At 36.6% G+C, this 25,302-nt stretch overlaps 2 protein-coding genes and 1 long non-coding RNA gene across 3 annotated transcripts in view; 1 reads left to right on the top strand and 2 right to left on the bottom strand.

Moving 5' to 3' along the window:
- The window catches only part of LOC127881986 (nephrocystin-4-like), a 121,081-nt gene extending 115,240 nt beyond the window's left edge, over positions 1 to 5,841 (top strand). The window contains exons 26-30 of the mRNA XM_052430325.1: positions 633 to 789; positions 1,210 to 1,325; positions 2,370 to 2,536; positions 3,082 to 3,218; positions 3,577 to 5,841. Coding sequence (XP_052286285.1) covers positions 633 to 789; positions 1,210 to 1,325; positions 2,370 to 2,536; positions 3,082 to 3,218; positions 3,577 to 3,968 — 969 coding nt within the window. The 3' untranslated portion in view covers positions 3,969 to 5,841. The remainder of the gene's footprint in view (positions 1 to 632; positions 790 to 1,209; positions 1,326 to 2,369; positions 2,537 to 3,081; positions 3,219 to 3,576) is intronic.
- A 547-nt stretch (positions 5,842 to 6,388) lies between these two features.
- LOC127832409 (coiled-coil domain-containing protein 63-like) overlaps positions 6,389 to 25,302 on the bottom strand; it is a 22,666-nt gene continuing 3,752 nt past the window's right edge. Inside the window, exons 4-12 of the mRNA XM_052357870.1 lie at positions 24,568 to 24,749; positions 23,986 to 24,167; positions 21,135 to 21,322; positions 18,784 to 18,904; positions 17,129 to 17,222; positions 14,289 to 14,457; positions 13,032 to 13,195; positions 12,278 to 12,369; positions 6,389 to 7,476 (exon numbers count right to left, since the gene is read on the bottom strand). Coding sequence (XP_052213830.1) covers positions 7,296 to 7,476; positions 12,278 to 12,369; positions 13,032 to 13,195; positions 14,289 to 14,457; positions 17,129 to 17,222; positions 18,784 to 18,904; positions 21,135 to 21,322; positions 23,986 to 24,167; positions 24,568 to 24,749 — 1,373 coding nt within the window. The 3' untranslated portion in view covers positions 6,389 to 7,295. The remainder of the gene's footprint in view (positions 7,477 to 12,277; positions 12,370 to 13,031; positions 13,196 to 14,288; positions 14,458 to 17,128; positions 17,223 to 18,783; positions 18,905 to 21,134; positions 21,323 to 23,985; positions 24,168 to 24,567; positions 24,750 to 25,302) is intronic.
- On the bottom strand, positions 16,125 to 17,030 carry LOC127832416 (uncharacterized). Its single transcript, XR_008026891.1, has 3 exons — positions 16,919 to 17,030; positions 16,814 to 16,883; positions 16,125 to 16,183 (listed from the first exon to the last, which is right to left on the bottom strand). It is a non-coding gene; the product is annotated as an uncharacterized LOC127832416 (long non-coding RNA).

Genomic DNA, 25,302 nt, shown 5'->3' with positions numbered 1-25,302 from the left:
ATAAACATCACGTGTTTTAATTTCCAAAATATATCTCTTTCTCACTCTATTTTCCCCCTTTTACCCAGCGTCCAGCTTCTTCCCCTTTTTCTATAAAAAAACCCTGTTTGGTACGTTTTGTCAGGCAACCAGAAACCAAGCACAGCCAATTTGTCCATAAGTAAGTCTTGGCAACATTCAAATTGTTTTCACCTTCAGTATCATAAAAGTAATGAGGGCAACACTTGCTAGTGGCCTAATGACATTTCTGAATTCATCGTGAAAAACATTCGGGAATAAAATCCCTGAAGTAGGACACAATCCATAAAGTATTCTATACACTTGATTGTAGTTTTTTAACCCTTAAGCACTAAGATACACACTTTGATGTGTTTGTCATATCTTAAAAAAACTAATTTCTATGAAGACCTTTTTATATTGGTTTCCAGTTTAAAGGGCCTTGTTTCTAACCCCAAGATACTCATGAAACATACAACCTAAACATTCTTTAAGTTTCTCCCAGGCAGTTCTGGTTTTATGCTGGTTGGGTATAGTCATATGCACTTTACATCTGAGCGGAAAAGTGGTAAGACAAAACTTCAATGGTTCTGTGATTCAAACGTAATGACATGTTCCTACTCTGTCTGTTCAAGGTGTTCTTCAAGAGCGAGGATGAGAAGCCACTAGCCATTCTCCTCCTGAAGGTGGAGCCACAGCCCCACGTGATCAACAAGACCTTCCGCTTCCACAGCCCCGAGCAGACCTTCCTCAAGAAGTCCATTAGGTTACCTCCCCTGGATACTCTTCCAGGTAAGTTCATCAGGTTACGTCCCTTGGACACTTGGCCAGGTAAGACCATTTCGAATATGGGATCAGATTACCTCCCTTGTATACTCTTCCCAGTAAGTTCATCAGTTTACCTCTCTCGAATAGTCTTCCAGGTAAGTCAATCAGATTACCTACCTTTGATAATCTTCCAGGTAAGTTTATAAGATGACCCCCTAATGGACACTCTTCCAGGTAAGGTCTTCAGTTTACCTCCCTTTGATACTGTTCCAGGTAAGTTCATTTAGAAGTTGGTTTTAACTTTGGTAAAGAAACAACTTTTTTTTTTCATTTTATAGAACATGGATTTATTTATTCATTATTATTATTTTTTTAAATGTTGCTGCTACTGCATGTATTCAAAAGGCAACTTAACATCACATACCAATCTCTCCCCTTTCACAGGTGCCCCAGTGGGCTCGGGTAACTCAGTGAAAGCGTTGGTCCGCTGCAGTGACCCCAACATTATCTGTGACACCAAGACTACTCAACCAGGGGAGCCCCAGGATATCTTCATCAAGGTTAGTGCCTCGCTATGGGGAAATGGGGCTCCATGCATTTGCCTATGTCCTCCCAGATTAGACTGTGCTTAGATTGGTCGAACAGGCGGATCAGGGACGACAATTTTCACCTTAACATGATTTTTGTTTATAAACCTTTAAAAGATACACATGTATAAAATAAAAGCAGAAAGTGTTGTCCATGATAAGCCTGTGAGTACTGCACAGGCTAATCTGGGACAAACATGCATTAAGCCTTATTTACTGCACAGGCTAATCTGGGACAAACATGCATTAAGCCTTATTTACTGCACAGGCTAATCTGGGACAAACATGCATTAAGCCTTATTTACTGCACAGGCTAATCTGGGACAAACATGCATTAAGCCTTATTTCCCCGGAGCAAGGCTTATACATAAATGTGTACGGTTGCATTAGGCAGTTTATTTTGCCATGCCTTTAAGGGCTTTGCTGAAGAGCTTCTTTATTGGGACTATTTCTAATGGCTGTGTACTGTTCTTGTAGGAAAACAATATTTTATATAAATTAATGTGGCTAAGAAAATGTGTTATGTTAACAGTAATATTAATGATACAGCTGTTTTGAACAAAAAACATGACTTATATCACTTTAATGTGTTACTTTATAGACCTTTATTTATATCCAATAGGGAAAATTGTAGACTTTCAATATGTTACAAAGTATACCAAAAGTATTTCACCTGCACATAACTGGGCCATAACTGGGCCATTCAGTAAGGGCTGTTGTTGGAACATGAGCTTTCTGGGCACTTTGGTTTCTCCCTTTAGCATAAGGCAGCACCAAAATTGATTTTATTTCCTTTAATGTGTCTTAGTGTGTCTTAATTTTCTCCAGTTTATTGAGATAGTAAAGGTAGAAGAAGTGCTTGGGTACACTCCAGGTCCTCACATAATGCAATATAGGAATAGAAAGACCTCATAAACCCATCAGGCTTACCTGGCCCCTTTGTCCCTGTGGTAGCGTCTCCGAAGATCAAGCAGTTCTTCATGTCCCCTTAACTGGCCTCTTTATCTTTCCCTACAGGTCCCTGTAGGAGCCTCACCGCAGATCAAGCGGTTCTTCATGTCAGTCTATCTGGACCCGTTCATGGCGCGGCCCGTCCAGATCTGGCAGTTCTACATACACGCTTTGCAGCGAGTTGACGTGTCTGCAGTGGAGGGACAGACCAGCAGATTCTCTCTCATTCTCAAGTAGGTTTTGCGTCTTGGAATATTTTTTGGCAATATTTTTGTCCTTTAGAGACTTCATTTGAGCCTTGATCTGGGAATACCTGGCTTAATGCAGTTGCGTTAAGTGGCAGTCTCAGATTAGCCTGTCCTCACTGCACATAGGATGACACTTTGCACATGCATTAAGTCCCATTTTCCTATAATGCGGCTTATTTTTTGTGATGTTTGTTTCTTTTAAAGGCTGCATTTATATAATATTTATTGCATGAGAAGTTCATCTTTCTCCAAATCCTAAACAGTGGTGCACAATACTAAATACTTTGTTTCTTTTAAGTGACCGGAAGGTTCATGTTTTTCACAGTCCCCCATACCAAATACATGATTTTTTCCCCAAATAAATTGTGATTATCAACATTTTTTAGCTAATAGACTTAAACTTACATCTTAGCAAATATGATTTTCTATAGGAATCGCCTCATGCTTAAAGTATGTCTTATTCATTTTTCATGTAAAGTATTGGTTTCCTCATTTTCCATCTTAAGTTCGTTTTTCCCTCGTATTCCCAGGGGTACGCAGGCCTCGCGTCTGGTGCAGTGCTACTCATCCCACCCTCAGGAGATGTCCCTCTACCCCTCGGAGCAGGTCATGTTAGCCGCAGGGGCCACCCACGAGCTCAATGTCGCAATACGCCCCATGCTAGAAGGTATCTTCTCTTCATATAAGTCACTGTTAAATCAATTATATTATGTGAATTCCTTGATTTGTGTGTGTACTTCTTTAATCATATTATCACATATACCATAGTTAACAAATTGTAATTGTTTATTCTTACTGCTTTAAGAATTTATTATGCTTCTTCTTTTTAAAATCTATGTTGCTCACTGCTCTTATTTTGTTTTGATTTTTCGTTGCATTAACACACATAAATATGTATATATTATTATTGGTTTGGTTATAGTATTGTATACTGACACATGACATGACTTTATTTGGGATGGTATGCATCAAAGATAATGAACATTTGTATACGTCTTTATAAATTGTCTGTTCTGTTCTTTAAGGCTTCAAATATTTCTACATCAACGTCGTCGACATCGAATTTCATCAACTCGTGCGCACGTGGCTCATCTGTGTGAACTCCCGAGCGCCGATGATTTCTCGAGCCTTTGAACTGGTTTTACCCGTGGGCGGAGGTAAAGGCTGCAGTAAGAAGATCACTTACACCAATCCCTACCCGCACAGGAAGACCTTTGTGCTGCGGTGTAACCGAGACGACCTGCTCCAGTTCAAGGACACGACGTTGGACATCGAAGGTCTGGGTACGGCCACAATTGGTCTCCGATTCTCACCGGTTATGAGGTCGGGACCGGCAGAAATTCTGGTCTTCATAAATGATGAGGATGACAAAAACGAGGAGACATTCAAAGTGTCAGCACTGTATCAAAGGGTTTAGGATATTCTCTCTTTACTGGAGGAGATTGCCTGTAACCTCTTTGAAATGGTCTTTACTCGAAGGTTAAGGAAGATGAATAAAGATGATTAAGAGGTTTATCTAATATCGGAGGGTTAATTTTTAGAAAATTATCTTGTATCAGAGCCTTGAGGAATTTATCTTTTATCAGTGGGTTTCAAAATTGTATCAGTGTTGAGAAATTATATCAGAGGATTAAGAAATTATATCAGAGGGTTGAGGAATTATATCAGAGGGTTAAGAAATTATATCAGAGGGTTGAGGAATTATATCAGAGGGTTGAGGAATTATATCAGAGGGTTGAGGAATTATATCAGAGGGTTGAGGAATTATTATATCAGAGGGTTGAGGAATTATATCAGAGGGTAAAGAAATTATATCAGAGGGTTTCAAAATTATATCAGGGTCTCAAAATTATATCAGAGAGTTGGGAAATTATTATGGCAGCAAAACTTGTATAGAATTCAAAGTGTGCTGCATACTTATTGCCCTATTTACATTGTGTATAAATTTTAAGTTAATTATCTATCTGTAAATAAAAGTGCTATATGCTAAGCTATATTTTAATTTATTAATTATACACTTCTAGATTTTATTTTGCTTGTAAGCACTTGCATTTGAAGTCAAAGCGTCCGTCAAAATGGCTTGATATCTCATTTTTTGCACTCAAAAAGAAAATGTTAGGGTTCAAATATGAAAGAATAAGCGTTTTATCATGTCTTCATGAATATTTCAATGTGTGGCTATTTTGTTGACTATTTGGAAGTTTGTCCAAATGATGTGTAAATACATATCGTCAATTATTTTATGAGAATGATACAAGTGATGTTGAAATGCTCTTTCATGTGTTGTTTTGTATTGTATGGGACTATTTGCCTTTATTTATGTGTCTCTGAACTTTGGCATTCTTGCCAGGCTGTGATATATTTGTATGTCTCTCCAAATGCATGTATTTATTTTCATTATGTACAGACCGAGTAAAAACGTTTTGCAAAGTACACTTACTAGGATATGAGTATAAATTATTTCAAATGAACAGTAGATTTTTATGCCCCTGGATCGAATGATCTGGGGTATATTGTTTTTGGCCTGTCTGTCATTCTGTCCCAAAACTTTAACCTTACAGTAAAGTTTTGCAATAACTTTTGAAATATTGAACATAGCAACTTGATATTTGGCATGCATGTGTATCTCGTGGAGCTGCACATTTTGAGTGGTGAAAGGTCAAGGTCATCCTTCAAGGTCAAAGGTAAAAAAAAGCGGCGCCATAGGGGGCATTGTGTTTCTGACAAACACATCTCTTGTTTTGGTATATGATAGTGGGTTTTATGCATTATGTCTATTGTTGGTAATGTTTAAACATAAAAAATTATTTCACAAAACCATAACATATTAGACAAGGTCTCGGTACATGTAGGTATCTGATATTTAAAGTGGATAGCATACTCCAAATAAGAAAAAAATGTATTTTTATAGTTTCACTGAAAATATTTTCCTATGACAACTTTAGAAACATGAATATTTTATCCATGTATCATTGCAGCACAATTATTCAAACAAAATTTTTTGGAAATGTTTTAAATGTACATGAATAAAACTGAAGGATTCATTCAATGTGCGACACTTTCATCAGTTTTGATGATTTTGTCAATGATTTGACATAAATATTTACATTTATAATTCGAATGAATTTTTTTTAATGATGTACATGCAATTCTACCGTTCTTGTTTACATGTGTAGTCCAATGTGATATTAGAGCAGATGTAGCAATTTATGTATATGTAGAATTTATTGAGTAGATGCCAATGTCAATAAAACACCAATTGAAAAAAAAATGAAAAATTCTTTTTACAATATTGTGATCAGTATAGTTTATTCTCCATATCATCTCTCCAATGACACCAGTTACTCAATTTACCTGATGTACGCACTATTATAAAACTAAAGTTATGCAATAAAGCTCAAATGAATAGTTTTCACCAAAATTCAACAATTTCTGGCATGTTCATTTTGTGAAAGTTAAATTGTGTTTCTAAAAATTTCAACATGATTTCAAAAGCAGTAAAGAAATATAAACATTAATTACAAAACTAGCAGATATTGTATTAAAACCATATATATATATTAAACTATATGTACACACTCCAATTAAAATTTTAAGTATAAATTGTTTATTCTAATTTTGATTGTTTTGTGTGAAAAAAGTAACTTACCGGTATTAGAACTGTTGAGTAGACGAAAATCACACCTTGGTTAAAAACAACTCTTGTGGAAATATTAAACTTAGTGGCTTCTGAATATAATATTTGAGAGATAGCAATTTTTATCCTCATCGAATTATGTTTTGATTATTTATTTCAAAATATCAGATCACAATACAAAAATGATAACAAACACAAAGCAGTGGTCTGGATTTATTTATAATTTATTGAACAGTAAAAATCAACATATGCATTGGTTTAAATGATGTGTATCACAGACAGAAAAGTAAACAATAATGCATCAAACATATTTTTAAAATTGGCATAAAAATTGGTTGATAAACGTCAAAATTGGAATCCAGCCTCCTCAGTGTGTAGATCTGATCAGATGATGTCATGCCAGCCTCCTCAGTGTGTAGATCTGATCAGATGATGTCATGCCAGCCTCCTCAGTGTGTAGATCTGATCAGATGATGTCATGCCAGCCTCCTCAGTGTGTAGATCTGATCAGATGATGTCATGCTTACTCAATATTTGGAACTTGTCAAAAGCCTATTTTTAATAAATAACTGTATTTTTTTGTCAATAAATAACACATTTTTCTTAAAAAGATAATAAAAGGGTACTTTTTTTAGATGTAAAGCATACTACTGTTAAATTTCCCATTTCATTTGCATTAAACAATATAAATTCCGCTGTTAAAGCTGCATAAACAACAATTTTACTTTACACAGTGTAAACTAATTAAAAATAAATGTTGAATATTAATTGCCCTCATAATTTAACAATAATAAAATATAATTACTTCCACATTTGTAAAGATTAAGTGTGTGTCATACAAACCAAATTTGTATCAGATGGTACTGAATTAAAATGATCTAAAATGTGCACAATGTACATTTAATAATATAATTGTTTTATTCTGAATTCAAATGATTATTTTTTTCACAAACTTCAGGCCAACTCATTTCTTGTACTAACACAAAAAAAGAAAACCCTACTAAATTATATGTACAGCACAAATGTTTTGAAACCATCGCAAATGGCATAAAGGAAATTAATACAATTTCAAAACATCAAAAATGTCAGCTGTCTTTAATTCTGGTTTCATTTTTTATCTTTCTTCCCTTTTTTCTGTGTGGTGGTCAGATCGTACCGGAAGCCCTCTTTTCGTGCTGCAGATTCCCGTTTCTTCACGGTTTTCATGACACGTTTCTGGAGCTCGTTTCGGGTCATCGGTCTGGCGTCATCTTCACTTCCATCGGAACCATCGCTGTCATATTCATCACTGAAAGAGAAGACAGAGGATTTAAACTTTTGTCGTTAGTTTTCTATACGAGTCAAAATGTCATAAAAGCAGAAAGTGTCGTCCCTGATTAGCCTGTGTGAACTGCACAGGCTAATCACAGATGACAATTTACACACAATCATTATGTCCAGTTTTCTGAGAACGCGCCTCACATTTGTTTAGTTAGATAAGAGTCTTGCTGTGGGAAAGCAGGGATTATAGCCTGTGCATTGAAGTGTTGCCCCAGATTAGTCTGTGCAGTCCACACAGAAAAATCAAGGACGACACTTTATGCCTAGATTTTTTTATATATTTTTTATTCAATGCAAGACATACAATGTATACATGTATATGATCATACAACAAAGTGATTATACAAAGCAATAATGTTCAGACATGTTATACAAGATATTCTTATATATATATATATATATACATTTTTTGGTTTTCTTAAGGTTAAAAAAAAACTAAAGAAAAAAACGGGATTAATATTTTGTTGTTTTTGGTTGTTTGTGATAGGTGGGTTTTTTTAAAAGAGAAAATAAAAGAACAACAGAAGAATAGCTATGAAAAATGATGAGTTGTATAAAGTGGGAAGAAAGCAAACTGGACTTGTGTGTTTTGTTATATATTCACAATGATCTTATATAAGCCTTAAGCTCTTATGCCAAGATTATATATTCGTTAAAAAAGGGACTTGCTGTGAATGAAAAAATGTGTAAAGGAGGAAAGTTGGTTTGTAATTAGCCTGTGCGGAAAGCTTATCTGGAATTAGTGCTGCAACAATATACCGGTATATCGGTATATATCGCAATACGCAATCCGCATATTGTATTGCGATGCGATTTTCGTCATACTGGTACAAAAATTTTACAAACATGCATCTACATTTCGTTCAGAAAAGCCATCCAAAATAATGATATCAAGGTAAACAAAACAAAGCGGTATTTTGTAAAAATAAATTGTTACGTAAAAATGGCATTCTAAAAAGTCTATGATACAGAGTAGCGTTGTTACATGGGAGCATTCATTCTATGCTTTTAAATGAATTATTGTGAACTAATTACGCACAACTAAATGATTCGTTCGATTCTGAAATGAGCATTATTAAATTTGTAATCCGAATTTCGGAAACACGCTTCCGAAATGTAATGCTAACGCGACAATAAAAATAGTGCTTTATTCTTTTCTCAATAAAAAGCGCGCGAAAATTATACAGACATGTAGAATGTCGCGTGCAAAGTGTGGGTGTATTTGTGTTGTATAAAACGGGAACATCACGTCAGGCGATTTACGCGTGTTCAGTGGGAAAAAAAACGCCCGATTGGAAGTTATTTCAAAACATCTTTAAATAGTAACAAATGCCAAAATGTATTTGATATTTAAGAAAATTGGTGAATGTTTGTGTTTTGTGTTATTCTTGAGCATTTTTATAGTAAACATTTACCAGTATTTGCTTTAAAACTGGAATATACGGGATTATCGGGTAATTGGCGAGTTATAATTCTGGTACAAGTAAGCAATATATTGCGATATATTGCAATACGGGTTTTTGAACTGACAATATATCGCAATACGCTTTTTGGCGTATTGTTGCAGCACTATCTGGAATGACACTTTATGCACATGCATTAATCCCCATTTTTCCAGACTCATTTACTAGCAAGATATTTTCTATTATAGAACATTCTGATTTAGCGGAAACTAAATAAGATATACATGTACATAAAGTTGGTTTGGAAATTAAGTATGGCAAAAAGGGTTAAATCTATTTTTTTCTGAGTAATGAGTTTTCCAGAAAAGATTTTTAGTTTATGAAAACAGTGTTCCAGAATGCGTAGAAACAGTTAAATATGTTCCACTATTAAATTCACATTTTTACTGACTTAATGTTCGTCCTGCAACATTTATCCGCAACAAACAAATAATGGCAATAAGATATTTGGTCATCTGAACATATCATACAAAATGTAAGCAAAACAAACACGGATCTACAGAGCTTCAGAGTTAGATATACAAGATACATAATTATTCTTAGTTTTATATTTGATATATATGGACTAATTTTACACTAAAAATATCAAAGTTACTTTAAAATGTAATACACAAAATACTATAATTTCAAATCAAGTTTGTATATTGTAATAAGGGAAGTATATCTTTGCATAGGATTCAAGCATACTATTTCAGAAACGCTCTGTGAAAAGGGGGTTTAATGCATGTGCGTTTAGTGCAGTCAACACAGGCTAATCAGGGACAACACTTTCCACCTAAACTATATTTTCGTTAAGAAGAAACTTTCTTATAAAGAAAAATATAAAAGCGTAAAGTGTCGTCTCTGATAAGACTGTGCAAACCAGTCTGCGCAAACTGCACAGGCTAATCTTGGACATTTTACGCACATGCATTTAACCTCTTTTTCACAGAGCACAGCCCAATTATAACAGTGTTATATAAACCAGTACATACGCAAGCTGATTGTAAATAAGAGATTATGGTATACAGAATATATAATTGGAATCTAATTATTAATGGGTCCCAGAAAATTAAAATATGAAATGTAATTTTCAAACTACTTCTAATTTAATACATTAAATTTATTAAATAAATAAGAAGCATGGTAAAACAGAAATTCATATAAGTGTGTTTTTAAATTATTAAGTAGTATGTTTGTTCACAGAAGGTTTATATCGTTACAATTTAGAAACAAGTCATTTGAAACATGCATTACCACAGAGGTACAGCAATCAGACAATAATATATTGGACCTTAACACAGGTGATTCAACAATATAACCATTACCTCGTGCCAGATTCTCTACAACATTTGATTATAGATGATGAAGGTGTTCCATGCAAGACTTAGACCATGAGTGGCACATGTTAAGACTGGAGGGTTAAAAGCTTAATGGCAAATTTAAAATTATTGTATAACAGTTTATAGTTATTTATATTCATATGTGTATTGATGGTAAAGGTAAAAGACTAAAACACATTGTGAGTAGTACTAAAAATATAACAGCACAAAATAGTATTAACAAAATAGTATTTACGCTTTAACCCTTTGCATGCTGGGAAATTTGTCGTCCGCTAAAATGTCTTCTGCTGAATTTCTAAAATTAGCATTTTCTGTGATTTTTTTCAAAGAACACTATCAGAATAGCAAACAGTTTGGATCCTGATGAGACGCCACGTTCTGTGGCGTCTCATCTGGATCCAAACTGTTTGCAAAGGCCTTCAAAATTCAGTTCCAGCGCTTAAAGGGTTAAATAGTAATCTTCACTGAAAAGAAATAAATGTATTGTTTCCTGCTTAGATATTTCATCACAACTAAGTTACTGATAATAATGACTTACTAAACTATACTATGCATCAATGTGATTGACACAAAAACCTACCATACAAATTAGTACACAATTGGCGAGCTGGGTGCTACCTGATTCTAGATATTGATAATTAACCCTTCCACTCACTGGTTTTTACAAAAAAAAGGTCAAGGAATAGGGCCCCCTTTGGGGTTGGCTTCGGAGGGGTGTTCTTTGAGAGACCTTGCACTGAACCAATATATTAGAAGTGCAGTTTTGAGTCATGTATTGAATTTCATACTCCATTTGTTCAGTTGACTTTCTTTTTTTTGACATTGATCACACTAGCACACACTGACTCATAAAAATGATTTGGTTCCTTTCAATTTTTGAGCCCATACTAATTATGGGACCATGAGCATGCTGGAAACCAGTGCAAGAGATTTTCTTTCCTTAATCATTAAATCGGCAAACACATTTATAAAACATATTTGGTTCCCTGCATAAGATTATTTAAGATGAGAGAGATACCTACCCTATTGCTGATGGGAAAATGGGAAAGTTAGCTGGAAGAAGCCAGTGCAAGTGAGGTTTTATTCACGTAATCATCACAAGCCAGTGCAAGTGAGGTTTTATTCACTTAATCATCACAAGCCAGTGCAAGTGAGGTTTTATTCACTTAATCATCACATAAGCACAAACAGGCTAAACTGTCTATCATTAACTGCATATGAGTCAATTTAAGATGAAAGTGATGCCTACCATATTGATGGTGGAAGTTTGCCCAAGCTGGGCACATGTCTTACTGGGATTTTATTTATTTAATCTTGACATTGGAACAAACAGGCTTATAAAAAGTTGTATTGTTCCCATCATAGTAGTCAATATTGAAGATCGCAGATATTCCTAATCTACTGATGGAAGGATAATTGGCAAGCTGAAAGCCAGTAAAACTCAAATTTTATTTAGTTCTATGTTTCTCTGCCTAAGTCAAATAAACATGATTAAGTAACCTACCCTACTGATTGAGGGATGATGGGCAGACTGGGGGCAAGTGAGATTGTTTGGTTCCCTGTACCAGTCACTTAAAGTTGAGAGGTCTACCTACTCTACTAATTAAGGGATCATGGGCAGGCAGGGTGGAAGTGCAAATGAGATTCTTTGGTTCCCTGTACCAGTCACTTAAAGTTGAGAGGTCTACCTACTCTACTAATGAAGGGATCATGGGCAGGCAGGGTGGAAGTGCAAATGAGATTCTTTGGTTCCCTGTACCAGTCACTTAAGGTTGAGAGGTCTACCTACTCTACTAATGAAGGGATCATGGGCAGGCTGGGTGCAAGTGCAAATGAGATTCTTTGGTTCCCTGTACCAGTCACTAAAAATTGAGAGGTCTACCTACTCTACTTATGAAGGGATAATGGGCATGCTGGGCGTCAGTGCAAATACGATTCTTTGGTTCCCTGTGTCAGTCACTTTTAGTTAAATGTGTCTACCTACCCTACTGATGGAGGGATAATGGGCAGGCTGGGAGCCGGTGCAGCGGGACCTTCACCAATCAGGCTGGGGCCCTTCTCATATCGGTCCAAGTCCTGAAACAAACAACCAAGGGATAAAGAGGGCTCAGTTTGACACTATAAGAGCTGCCTTTTGGTAAAACTGGGCTTTATGCATGTGCAGACTTCATGTGCTTGACTTCTACACTGCATATTTGTTTTGAAGACCTCCTTGAAACAAAACATTCCATTTAAGGGCAAGGTTTAGTCCCTGATTAATTTGCTGCCTGTACAGAAGATACTTTCTGCTTTTAAGAGATTAATCGTTTAAACAATATCGCTTCTAAACAACAATCATGTCCAGATGCAAAATTTCATCCTCATAAGAATGTGCAGAGTGCAAATTTTGCGCACATGAAAAAGTTTCGTTTTCCCACAATGAAGCTAAAATGTAATAATTATGCAACTATAATTAAAGTGAAAAAAATATAAAGCAATTGAAGTTTCACTTGCAAACGATTCAAACTTATTACTCATGCCATAATGGGCGCCAGTTGGACATTTGGAGTTTTATCAGGTTAAAAGTGTTGCTGCATTATGATCATGTACAGTGTAAATCAAAACCATGATCAAGTACATCCGGTATAATACAAGAAATGCTGACATTCCAACTGACCAACCTCACAGGGACTCCATTATACCCCATCCCCATACAACAAAACATATCTTGAGTAAGAGCAAATTTATCTTCATCTTACCTTTGATGCAACGTAGTTTTGAATAGCAAGCAGTTCATTGGTTCTCTGTTCAATGATACCGAGGTACTGTATCATATTGCCGTCTGTAACACCATGGGCTGCACCCAGCATGTCATCAATGGCTGCCCGGTCACAGTTGATTTTGCCGAATAAAGATTCAATGCCTGTAAAATAAGAATATTTCAAATAACTAACTTAACTTAGTAAGTATATTACAAATAATGTGTAGATTGAAATACTTAAAATAAAAAAAATAAAATTTGATTCTTAACTTCAATCATTAATAATAAAATATTTGATTTAATGACCGAAAATAAAAAGATTTAAAATAAAACTTTGATCCTTAAATATAAGTGGAAAAACTATTGATATAAAAAGCATAGAGGTGCTACATGATAATTTTAAAGTAAAAGCCAAACTTATATGATATTATTTATAATAAAGGAGTCATTATTTCAGAAAAAGTTCTTCCAAATCATGCAAATTGCCCCTAAAATTGAATATAAACAAGGATGTTTGTATAACCCTGCTATCAACAAACTTCCCAACAATATTGACATCAATGGTTTTTCAAAACAACTCCAATTATTGTTTCCCAACAATGGGACCCATTCCAAAGAGGTAAAAAAGTCATTATCACAAACCAATTCATTTGATTTTTCCAATCTTCAATTTAATGAAGCGCTTACTTCAACCCCTTAAGCAGGTAAAAATGGAACAACATGCAAATGAGTAATCTTCTGCGAAAACTGGGCTTAAAGCATAAAGTGAGGTTCAAGTCTAGCATGTGCAGTCTGCACAGGCTTAACAGGAACAAACCTTTCAGCCTAAACTGAATTTCCTCTAAGAAGAGACTTCTTTCAAACAAAAAGTACATTAAAAGCCAAAGCGTAATTGTCCCCGATTAATCTGTGCAGAAAGCACAGGCTAATCTGGGATGACACTTTACGCACAGGCTAATCTGGGATGACACTTTACGCACAGGCTAATCTGGGATGACACTTTACGCACAGGCTAATCTGGGATAACACTTTACGCACAGGCTAATCTGGGATGACACTTTACACACAGGCTAATCTGGGATAACACTTTACGCACAGGCTAATCTGGGATGACACTTTACACACAGGCTAATCTGGGATAACACTTTAAGCACAGACTAATCTGGGATGACACATTACGCACAGGCTAATCTGGGATAACACTTTACGCACAGGCATTCAGCCCCATTCCCTAGAACAAGGCTCAAACATGCACCTTGTTTAAGCTGGTCGATAATCTTGGAGATCTCTGTACATTTCTTCTCATATTCATCTGCCTCCTTGGACGATGACGTCTGTTTCTCATCGAGCTCTTTCAGGATCTTCTTTCTCTGATCTTCCAGCTCAATGCCCTGCAGCTTGAACTTCTCTATCTCATTACGGATCTGAAAACAGACACAGAGGCCTTGTTTTACTAAAGGGTCTTTAATAACATAAAGGGTTTACTTCAGAATTGCTTTGTTAATAATGATATCGTTATTGAAACCATGCTTGAAGAGGGTAGTTAATAACGATACTGTCATTGAAACTACTAGAATAATTATTTAATGCTGTTTACGTGAACATGAATATACTTAATACTTTCTATCGTGTTTTTTTACTGGTAAATACACACGTGAAGCATTGTCCATATGAAGCCATAAATCTACGCTTCGAAAATATTTAATAACTTAACAAGCTTATGGTCTTTAGGTAAAGAAAAGGTCAGGGGTGATGTCTTTTTTATAAAACCTTATATGGAGCCCTGTTAAAAAGACCATTTTCAAAAGATAGCTGCTGAAGTTTGTAACCAGGAAACACATTCGAGAGTTACAATATGTATAATTATATTGCTTCAATGATATTTTTTACTCCAAAACTTAGTTTAATTATAAACATTTATTTTATTTCAGCACAGTATCATGGAAAACACTTTATTCTAGATTCATTTTTTCAGTTATTTACAAATATTAATATGAAGCAAAATTTTATGCCATGCAATAATATGATAAGAAAATATATAGGCAACATATGGAACCCTGCTGGGAAAAACTTGGCTTTATGCATGTATGTAAAGTCTCATCCTAGATAAGCCTGGGCCATTCAGGATCCCATTCAGGAACAAATCTTTCTGCTTTTGTGGAATTTGTTGTTTTACAAAAGTCCCTTCTTAACAAAAATTCTGTTAAGCTGCAAGTTAACGTCCATGATTTGCCAATGATGAGTACACACGCTAATTTGGAATGATACTTGACTCCCATGCATTAAACTCCATTTTCCTAGAGTGAGCCTCAAGTTGTTCAGACAACATAGACAACATAGACAGACAACATATACAACATAGACAACATATACAACTTACCTCATCAATGTCATCAGACAACATCTACAACTTACCTCATCAATGTCATCAGACAACATATACAACTTACCTCATCAATGTCATCAGACAGCATATACAACTTACCTCATCAATGTCATCAGACAACATATACAACTTACCTCATCAATGTCATCAGACAACATATACAACTTACCTCATCAATGTCATCAGACAGCATATACAACTTTCCTCATCAATGTCATCAGACAACATATACAACTTACCTCATCAATGTCATCAGACAACATAGACAACTTACCTCATCAATGTCATCAGACAACATATACAACTTACCTCATCAATGTCATCAGACAGCATATACAACTTACCTCATCAATGTCATCAGACAACATATACAACTTACCTCATCAATGTCATCAGACAACATATACAACTTACCTCATCAATGTCTTCAGACAGCATATACAACTTACCTCATCAATGTCTTCAGACAACATATACAACTTACCTCATCAATGTCTTCAGACAACATATACAACTTACCTCATCAATGTCATCAGACAGCATATACAACTTACCTCATCAATGTCTTCAGACAACATATACAACTTACCTCATCAATGTCTTCAGACAACATATACAACTTACCTCATCAATGTCTTCAGACAACATATACAACTTACCTCATCAATGTCATCAGACAGCATATACAACTTACCTCATCAATGTCTTCAGACAACATATACAACTTACCTCATCAATGTCATCAGACAGCATATACAACTTACCTCATCAATGTCATCAGACAGCATATACAACTTACCTCATCAATGTCTCCAGACAACATATACAACTTACCTCATCAATGTCATCAGACAGCATATACAACTTACCTCATCAATGTCATCAGACAACATAGACAACTTACCTCATCAATGTCATCAGACAGCATATACAACTTACCTCATCAATGTCATCAGACAGCATATACAACTTACCTCATCAATGTCATCAGACAACATAGACAACTTACCTCATCAATGTCATCAGACAACATATACAACTTACCTCATCAATGTCTGCAGACAACATAGACAACTTACCTCATCAATGGCATCAGACAACATATACAACTTACCTCATCAATGTCATCAGACAACATATACATCTTACCTCATCAAAGTCATCAGACAACATAGACAACTTACCTCATCAATGTCATCAGACAGCATATACAACTTACCTCATCAATGTCTTCAGACAACATATACAACTTACCTCATCGATGTCATCAGACAGCATATACAACTTACCTCATCAATGTCTTCAGACAACATATACAACTTACCTCATCAATGTCATCAGACAGCATATACAACGTACCTCATCAATGTCTTCAGACAACATATACAACTTACCTCATCAATGTCATCAGACAACATAGACAACTTACCTCATCAATGTCATCAGACAGCATATACAACTTACCTCATCAATGTCATCAGACAGCATATACAACTTACCTCATCAATGTCATCAGACAACATAGACAACTTACCTCATCAATGTCATCAGACAACATAGACAACTTACCTCATCAATGTCATCAGACAACATAGACAACTTACCTCATCAATGTCATCAGACAACATAGACAACTTACCTCATCAATGTCATCAGACAACATATACAACTTACCTCATCAATGTCTTCAGACAACATAGACAACTTACCTCATCAATGTCTTCATTCAGTTGTTCAATCTCATTATTCTGTTCATTCACAAAGTTAAACAGGGCAAAGTTCTTGTCCTCGACCTCAATAAACCTAGGGAGGCAAACAGATAAGACATTGTGTTATTTATCAGCATTGTATTCCACATATTTTATACAAGTTTGTTTATTTTCGTTTAAATTAAATATAGATATCCAACTGAAAGTTCAAAATGTTATTTCAAGGACTTAATGATAATTCAAGAGGTTCTAACGTATCTTGCTCACGCAAATTACTCTAACGTCATCCTAAGTTCAACCATGTATATGTCAGGTTTAATCCGCCAAACTAAAGATTATCTAAAACAGTTACAAAAGAAAACAGGAATAGTAATTCAACAAGAGATGTCACCATAGGATGACTTATGCCCCCTATAAACGCTTGGTAGAAGTTATGAGCTTTTTTCGAAACCTAAAGGCAGATTTTGAAAGCTAAACGCAGACCCTAAGTTCAATGTCAAGGTCACAGGGGTCAAAATGTGTGTGCGTATGGAAAGGCCTTGTCCACATACACATTCATGCCGAATATGAAATTGCTATCTGAAGCCTCATAGAAGTTATGAGCATTTTTCGAAATCTAAACGCAAAGTGTGACAGACAAATGGACAGACGGACAGTCCTTCGGGCATAAAAATGTCTTAGAATATCAAAATAAATCAGAAAGCCACATAAACTAGAGAGCGGACACCATGCTAAATCCTTGAAATGCTCTTAGTGACCCCATGACCTAGTTTTTGACCCCGCATGACACATATTCGAACTTGACCTAGATATTGTCTTGATACAACTTCTGACCAAGTTTGGTAATGATCAGATGAAAACTACTTCAATTAGAGAGCGGATATCATGCTAAATCCTTACAATGCACTATGTGACCCCGTGACCTAGTTTATGACCCGGCATGACCCATATTCGAACTTGACCTAGATATTGTCTTGATACAACTTCTGACCACGTTTGTTAAAGATCAAATGAAAACTACTTCAATTAGAGAGCAGACACCATGCTAAATCCTTGAAATGCACCAAGTGACCCCATGACCTAGTTTTTGACCCGGCATGACCCATATTCGAACTTGACCTAGATATTGTCTAGGTACAACTTCTGACCAAGTTTGGTAAAGATCGGATGGAAACTATTTGAATAAGAGAGCGGAAAGTGTGACAGACTGACAAACAGACAGACTGATGGACAGTACGAAAACTATATACCTCCTTTTATTTGAAAAGGGGGCATAAAAATTCAAAAGCTTTTGATTACGGCTTGGTATATACAAGTACAACTATAATTTTATTGGAGCTGGACTCTGTTTCAACAAAGATTTAGGTAAAATTGTACTCTTCACTCGCAACAAAATGGGCTGTACTCTGTGAAAAGGGGGTGTAATGCATGTGTGTAAAGTTTTGTCCCAGATTAGCCTGTGCGGACAACACTTTCGGCCTAAACTGGAATTTTTCTAAGAAGAGACTTTCTTTAAACAGAAAGTATCATAAAAGTTGAAAGTGTCGTCCGTGGTAAGCCTGTGCAGACTGAACAGGCTAATCTGGGACGACACTTTAAGCACATGCATTAAACCCCCTTTTCATGGAACACTGCTCAAGAGATTATCTGCCTACCTCCTGACAAGCTCATCCAGCTCCTCCAGGCCAGTCATCTCCTTGATGCGCTCAAACGCTGCCTCAAACGTCTCCACAGAGTCCTCCTGGCTCTCCTTCTTTCGCTCAGCTTCCATAGCCTCTGTAACCAGGGAAACGGAATCAGTAATATATAGTTTAAACCTATTTATTTTAGCTCAATTACATAGAAAGCCTAAGGCTTATTTGAAACGCTCTCGAGGCCCTTTCCTGGGACTAGAACCAGTACTTAGCATCTATGGGAGAAATCTTTAGAATGCTTCCACAGTAGGGATCAAACCCGTGACCTCCCAATCGCTAGGCAGACATTATATCCACTACACAAATGCGAACTTAAAATCAGTGATATAGAGATTTTAAACTGATTTTATTGTCTAACAAGAAAATTCTTTGAATTGATATCCCCAGCCAAAAATAATTTTGTGACAGACAGACTGACGGACAGACAACGCTAATTCTATATCCCTCCTTGTTTTGCAGGGGATAATGATTTGTTAGACAAAGATAGTTACTTAAACAAAATAAACACTATTAACCAACGAACCAATATTCTCCAAATTGTTTTATCTCATTTATAAAAACTGTTATCTTACACAATCTTAGATGATTAAATCATATATAAAATTAGGCTTGAAATTCAAGCTGTTTTTAATCCTAAACCTTTCTTATATTGTATTTTCTGCATATGTTATTTTAATTCATGAACTTCTTTTCTGAAGCAAAAACAAGCACTTATACACATGTCAGACTAGGGCTCATTTACATTATACATCAATCAATTTGTAGACTTTAGTCTTATAATCAAGAATTGCAATTTTCAAACAGTAGTTGGGCTTGTATTGAAAGCTTAAAATGACATTAACTTTAAAGCCTTTATATGACATCAGTCTTCAATTGAACAATGTTTTTCATTACGCTACATTTGCAACCTATATAAAGTCAAACTCTGAAAAATTTCCCTTGATTATATGTCTAATCTTTATATTCGTAAGTCTGAAGTATGAATGGTGTGGTGTATACATTCCCGCAGACAAATGAAAAAACATTAACAAAACTACCCCCCTGGGCCTTCAGATACAAAACAATAACCTTAATTAAAAACAATCCAATGAAAACAAGGGACAAAATTGTCACAAAACCAGGTTTTCATTGTGAAAAAAAATCTGATGAAGGGAGACAACTCAAACTGAACTTTTGAAATGAACAAACAAAATTAACCCCCTTTGTAAGTTTGTTTCAAAATAAATCTATTTTAAGTTGTGGTGACCTTGACATTGGAGATATTGACGTGATTCTTTCGTGCGACACACCGTCCCATGATGGTGAACAAATGTGCCAAATAATTGTAAAATCTCACAATGAATGACATAGTTATGGCCCAGACAAGCTCATTTATTGCCAATTTTGACCTTTGAACTCAAAGTATGACCTTGACCTTGGAGATATCGACGTAATTATTTCGCGCGACACACCGTCCAATGATGGTGAACAAATGTGCCAAATGATTTTAAAATATGACAATGAACGACATAGTTATGGCCCGGACAAGCTTGTTCCGCCCGCCCGCCAGCCAGCCAGCCCGCCCGCATTCGCCAATCTAATAACCAGTTTTTTCCTTCGGAAAACCTGGTTAAAAACCTGGTTAAATATTCAATATGTTCAATATAGATTACTAACACAAACAAACCCCTGCCTAACCCTCTTCTGCCAACAGATGACAAGCTCTTGATCCTTCATTCCAATGAATCCATGAATGTTACGATCGTGTTCAATGATTAACAAAACCAAAACCACCCCTCTACCCTTCCTCATGTGTGCAAAGTGTTGCCCCATATTAGCCTGTGCTGTCCTCACAGGCTTATCAGGGATAACACTTTCTGCCTACACTGGATTTACACAACTCAGCGCCCTACCCTTCCTTTGCCTCCAGATAACAAAACAAAACAGGCCATGACCTAGCTGTGAAAAGGAGGTTTAACGCATGTGCTTAAAGTGTTGTCACAGACAGCATAGGTTAATCAGGGACAACACTTTCTGTCTAAACTTTTTGCTAGGAATATACTTTCTTTAAACAGAAAATATCATACATGCAAAAAGTGCAGTCCCTGCAGTGTGGACTGCACAGGTTACGTGGACAGCACAGGTTACGTGGACTGCACAGGTTACGTGGACTGCACAGGTTACGTGGACTGCACAGGTTACGTGGACTGCACAGGTTACGTGGACTGCACAGGTTACGTGGACTGCACAGGTGACACACTTTACGCACATGCATTTTACAGAGCACGACCGATATTAAATAAGTAAAAATAATTCTCCAAACCCCTGCCTACCCTTCCTCTGCCTCCAGATGACCAGCTGCGGGTCCTCCTGCCTCTCCTGCCCCTTAATTCCCATGAATCCCCTCAGGTTGCGGTCGTGGTCGATGATACGTAGCAGCTCCTTCATCTCTGTGTTGTGCTGCTGCAAGTCCTTGTCTGCCTTCTCCTTCAGGATGATCATCTTCTGCTGAGCGTCATCTCTAAAAGTAGGTATGTGCGTTAAGTGCTGTTCCAGATAAGCCTGTGCAGTCTGCAGAGGCTTCTCAGGGACAACACTTTAATGGAATCTTTAGTTTGATGGACATCTCTTTTAAATGAAAATCCTGGAAAGGCATAAAGTATTGCCCCTGATTAGCAGGGGCTGACTGCACAGGCCTAATCTGGGACAAAACTGTATGCACATGCAATAAGCCCATTATTTACAGAACAAGGCTCATGTTATTCATGTTCTCAGATTAATGTGTGTAGTGCTGCTGCAAATCCTTGTCTGCTTTTTCATTCAAGATTATCATCTTCTGCTGTGCATCATCTCTGCCAAACATTTGTAGGGAAATTATCCAGGCCGGATCAATCAAACAAACATTACATAGATAGATTTACCAAGATACAAAATGTTCTTTTTTGGTTTTCGTGAATATATGTTCATGTACCAAGTTAGTGTTCGTGTATGAATGGATATCGTTGCAGAAATTAAAATGGAATATATTGTGCCACAAAAAAATGAAAACAAGCATTTTGTATCTTGTTACATCTATGTTACCATACCACATCTTTCGTTGAAATTTTGACTATTGCTATAAGGAACACTGATTTTTTATGGGTTACATTTGTTTTATGAAAATTTACGAAATATTTGCTGATTTTGAGTATTAATGCTTCTTTAATGCATGTGTGTACAGTATTGTACTAGATAAGCATGTGCTGTCAGAGACAAAACATTTCCCTGCACTGAATCAGAGACAAAACATTTCCCTGCACTGAATCAGAGACAAAACATTTCCCTGCACTGAATCAGAGACAAAACATTTCCCTGCACTGAATCAGAGACAAAACATTTCCCTGCACTGAATCAGAGACAAAACATTTCCCTGCACTGAATCAGAGACAAAACATTTCCCTGCACTGAATCAGAGACAAAACATTTCCCTGCACTGAATCAGAGACAAAACATTTCCCTGCACTGAATCAGAGACAAAACATTTCCCTGCACTGAATCAGAGACAAAACATTTCCCTGCACTGAATCAGAGACAAAACATTTCCCTGCACTGAATCAGAGACAAAACATTTCCCTGCACTGAATCAGAGACAAAACATTTCCCTGCACTGAATCAGAGACAAAACATTTCCCTGCACTGAATCAGAGACAAAACATTTCCCTGCACTGAATCAGAGACAAAACATTTCCCTGCACTGAATCAGAGACAAAACATTTCCCTGCACTGAATCAGAGACAAAACATTTCCCTGCACTGAATCAGAGACAAAACATTTCCCTGCACTGAATCAGAGACAAAACATTTCCCTGCACTGAATCAGAGACAAAACATTTCCCTGCACTGAATTTACAGTCAGAAGAGACCTCCCTTAAAAAAACATAAGCAACAAAAGATGTGTTCGTCAGAAACACAATGCCCCCTATTGCGACGCTTTGATTTTTTTTTTACCTTTGACCTTGAAGGATGACCTTGAACTTTTACTTCCACCACTCAAAATGTGCAGCTTCATGAGAACGCCGCTTTGATTTATTTATTTTTTACCTTTGACCTTGAAGGATGACCTTGACCTTGAACTTCCACCACTCAAAATGTGCAGCTTCTTGAGATACACATGCATGCTAAATATCAAGTTCTTATCTTCAATATTGAAAAAGTTATGGCCAATGTTTAAGTTTTTGGACAGACAGACGCCATTTATTTGACATTTGACCTTGAAGGATAACCTTGACCTTCACCTTTTACCACTAAAAAAGTGTTCAGCTCCATGAGATACACATGCATGCCAAATATCAAGTTGCTATCTTCAATAGTGAAAAAGTTATGGCCAATGTTAAAGTTTTTGGACGGACGGACAGACGCCATATATTAGACATTTGACCTTGAAGGATGACCTTGACCTTCACCTTTCACCACTCAAAATGTGCAGCTCCGTGAGATGCACATGCATGCCAAATATCAAGTTGCTATCTTCAATATTTAAAAATTTATGGCCAATGTTAAAGTTTTCGGATGGACAGACGCCATATATTTGACATTTGACCTTGAAGAATGACCTTGACCTTCACCTTTCACCACTCAAAATGTTCAGCTCCATGAGATACACATGCATGCCAAATATCAAGTTGATATCTTCAATAGTGAAAAATTTATGGCCAATGTTAAAGTTTTTGGACAGACCGACAGACGCCATATATTAGACATCTGACCTTGAAGGATGACCTTCACCTTTCACCACTCAAAATGTGCAGATCCGTAAGATGCACGTGCATGCCAAATATCAAGTTGCTATCTTCAATAATGCAAAAGTTATGGCCAACGGTTAAGTTTTTTCGGACGGACGGACAGACTGACACACATATACTGACATACACACATACTGACATACACACATACTGACCGACGGACAGTTCAACTGCTATATGCCACCCTTCCGTATTGTCTGTTATAGGCCTTTGCTTGCACTGGCTAATAAGGGACGACAATTTCTGCTTTCATGGAAATGTGTGTCTAAAGGAAGTTCCTTCTAAACAAATGTCCATTTTAGGATGGAAAGTGTCTTGCCTGATTAGCCGGGGCACAATGCACAAGTTTTAAGCCCAGATTGAGGTACAAAAATTTACACATTCTAAATTTCACTACAACTCACCTGGAGTCATAAGCCTGTGTGGACTCCTCTATCAACTGACCCTTCTGTCTGCGTAGAGACGTGAGCTCCTTGTCCAGTTTCTTGTAGAGTTGATCAAAGCGCGTCCTCTCAACGCGCAGGCTTTCGATTTCGTCTCTCATGCGCGCATTATCCGTCAGGATCGTGTTGAACTTACGCTTAGACTGTCAGCAAAAGATGGTTTTATTATTTTAAGATTGAACAAGAAATGTAGTACATGATTACTCTTGATACATCACGAAGCTACAATTAAAGAATATTGATTTGTCCAGTGTGTTTCAAAACATAACATTTTCAGCAATTAACATTTTATCAGTGAATTTCCTATTATAATAATTACATTCTTAACTGAACATTATGTTGTGTGTACACTTGCAACTCTAAGTGGAACTGAAATTTAAATTGTAAAATTTCAGATTTTAGACCGTGTTGTTATAGTCTGTTTATAATAAAATCATATTCTAAGGATACAGATAAGCGTAGTAGTAAATGGAATGTTAAAACAACCTTGGCTTTTGATACCATATAGTGCCAATGTAAATAGGTTCAACTTGCCCCACTCACCTGATCGAGCCTGTTCTCCAGTGTACGCAGTGTCTTCTGAGTCTGTACGGTGTGCTGAGAGCTCATGTGCACTCCACCCATGTTACGATGCTGCTGCTTCATCTTACGTTCCCACTCACGAATCTTTGCATCAAGCTCTGTGGCTTTCTTCTTCTCATCTTCGATCTCTTTATCATAATCCTCTGCAAAGAAAACAAATTCATCTTGCTCTGGCAAATATTGGACCTTGCTCTGGCAAATATTGAACCTTGCTCTGGCAAATATTGGACCTTGCTCTGGCAAATATTGAACCTTGCTCTGGCAAATATTGAACCTTGCTCTGGCAAATATTGGACCTTGCTCTGGCAAATATTGAACCTTGCTCTGGCAAATATTGAACCTTGCTCTGGCAAATATTGAACCTTGCTCTGGCAAATATTGGACCTTGCTCTGGGAATTATTGGACCTTGCTCTGGCAAATATTGAACCTTGCTCTGGCAAATATTGAACCTTGCTCTGGGAATTATTGAACCTTGCTCTGGCAAATATTGAACCTTGCTCTGGCAAATATTGAACCTTGCTCTGGCAAATATTGGACCTTGCTCTGGCAAATATTGGACCTTGCTCTGGGAATTATTGAACCTTGCTCTGGCAAATATTGAACCTTGCTCTGGGAATTATTGAACCTTGCTCTGGCAAATATTGAACCTTGCTCTGGCAAATATTGGACCTTGCTCTGGCAAATATTGGACCTTG

Source organism: Dreissena polymorpha, chromosome 5 (assembly GCF_020536995.1).
Source record: "Dreissena polymorpha isolate Duluth1 chromosome 5, UMN_Dpol_1.0, whole genome shotgun sequence".
NCBI classification, from domain to species: domain Eukaryota; kingdom Metazoa; phylum Mollusca; class Bivalvia; order Myida; family Dreissenidae; genus Dreissena; species Dreissena polymorpha.
This window is presented reverse-complemented; position numbering and strand designations above follow the sequence as displayed.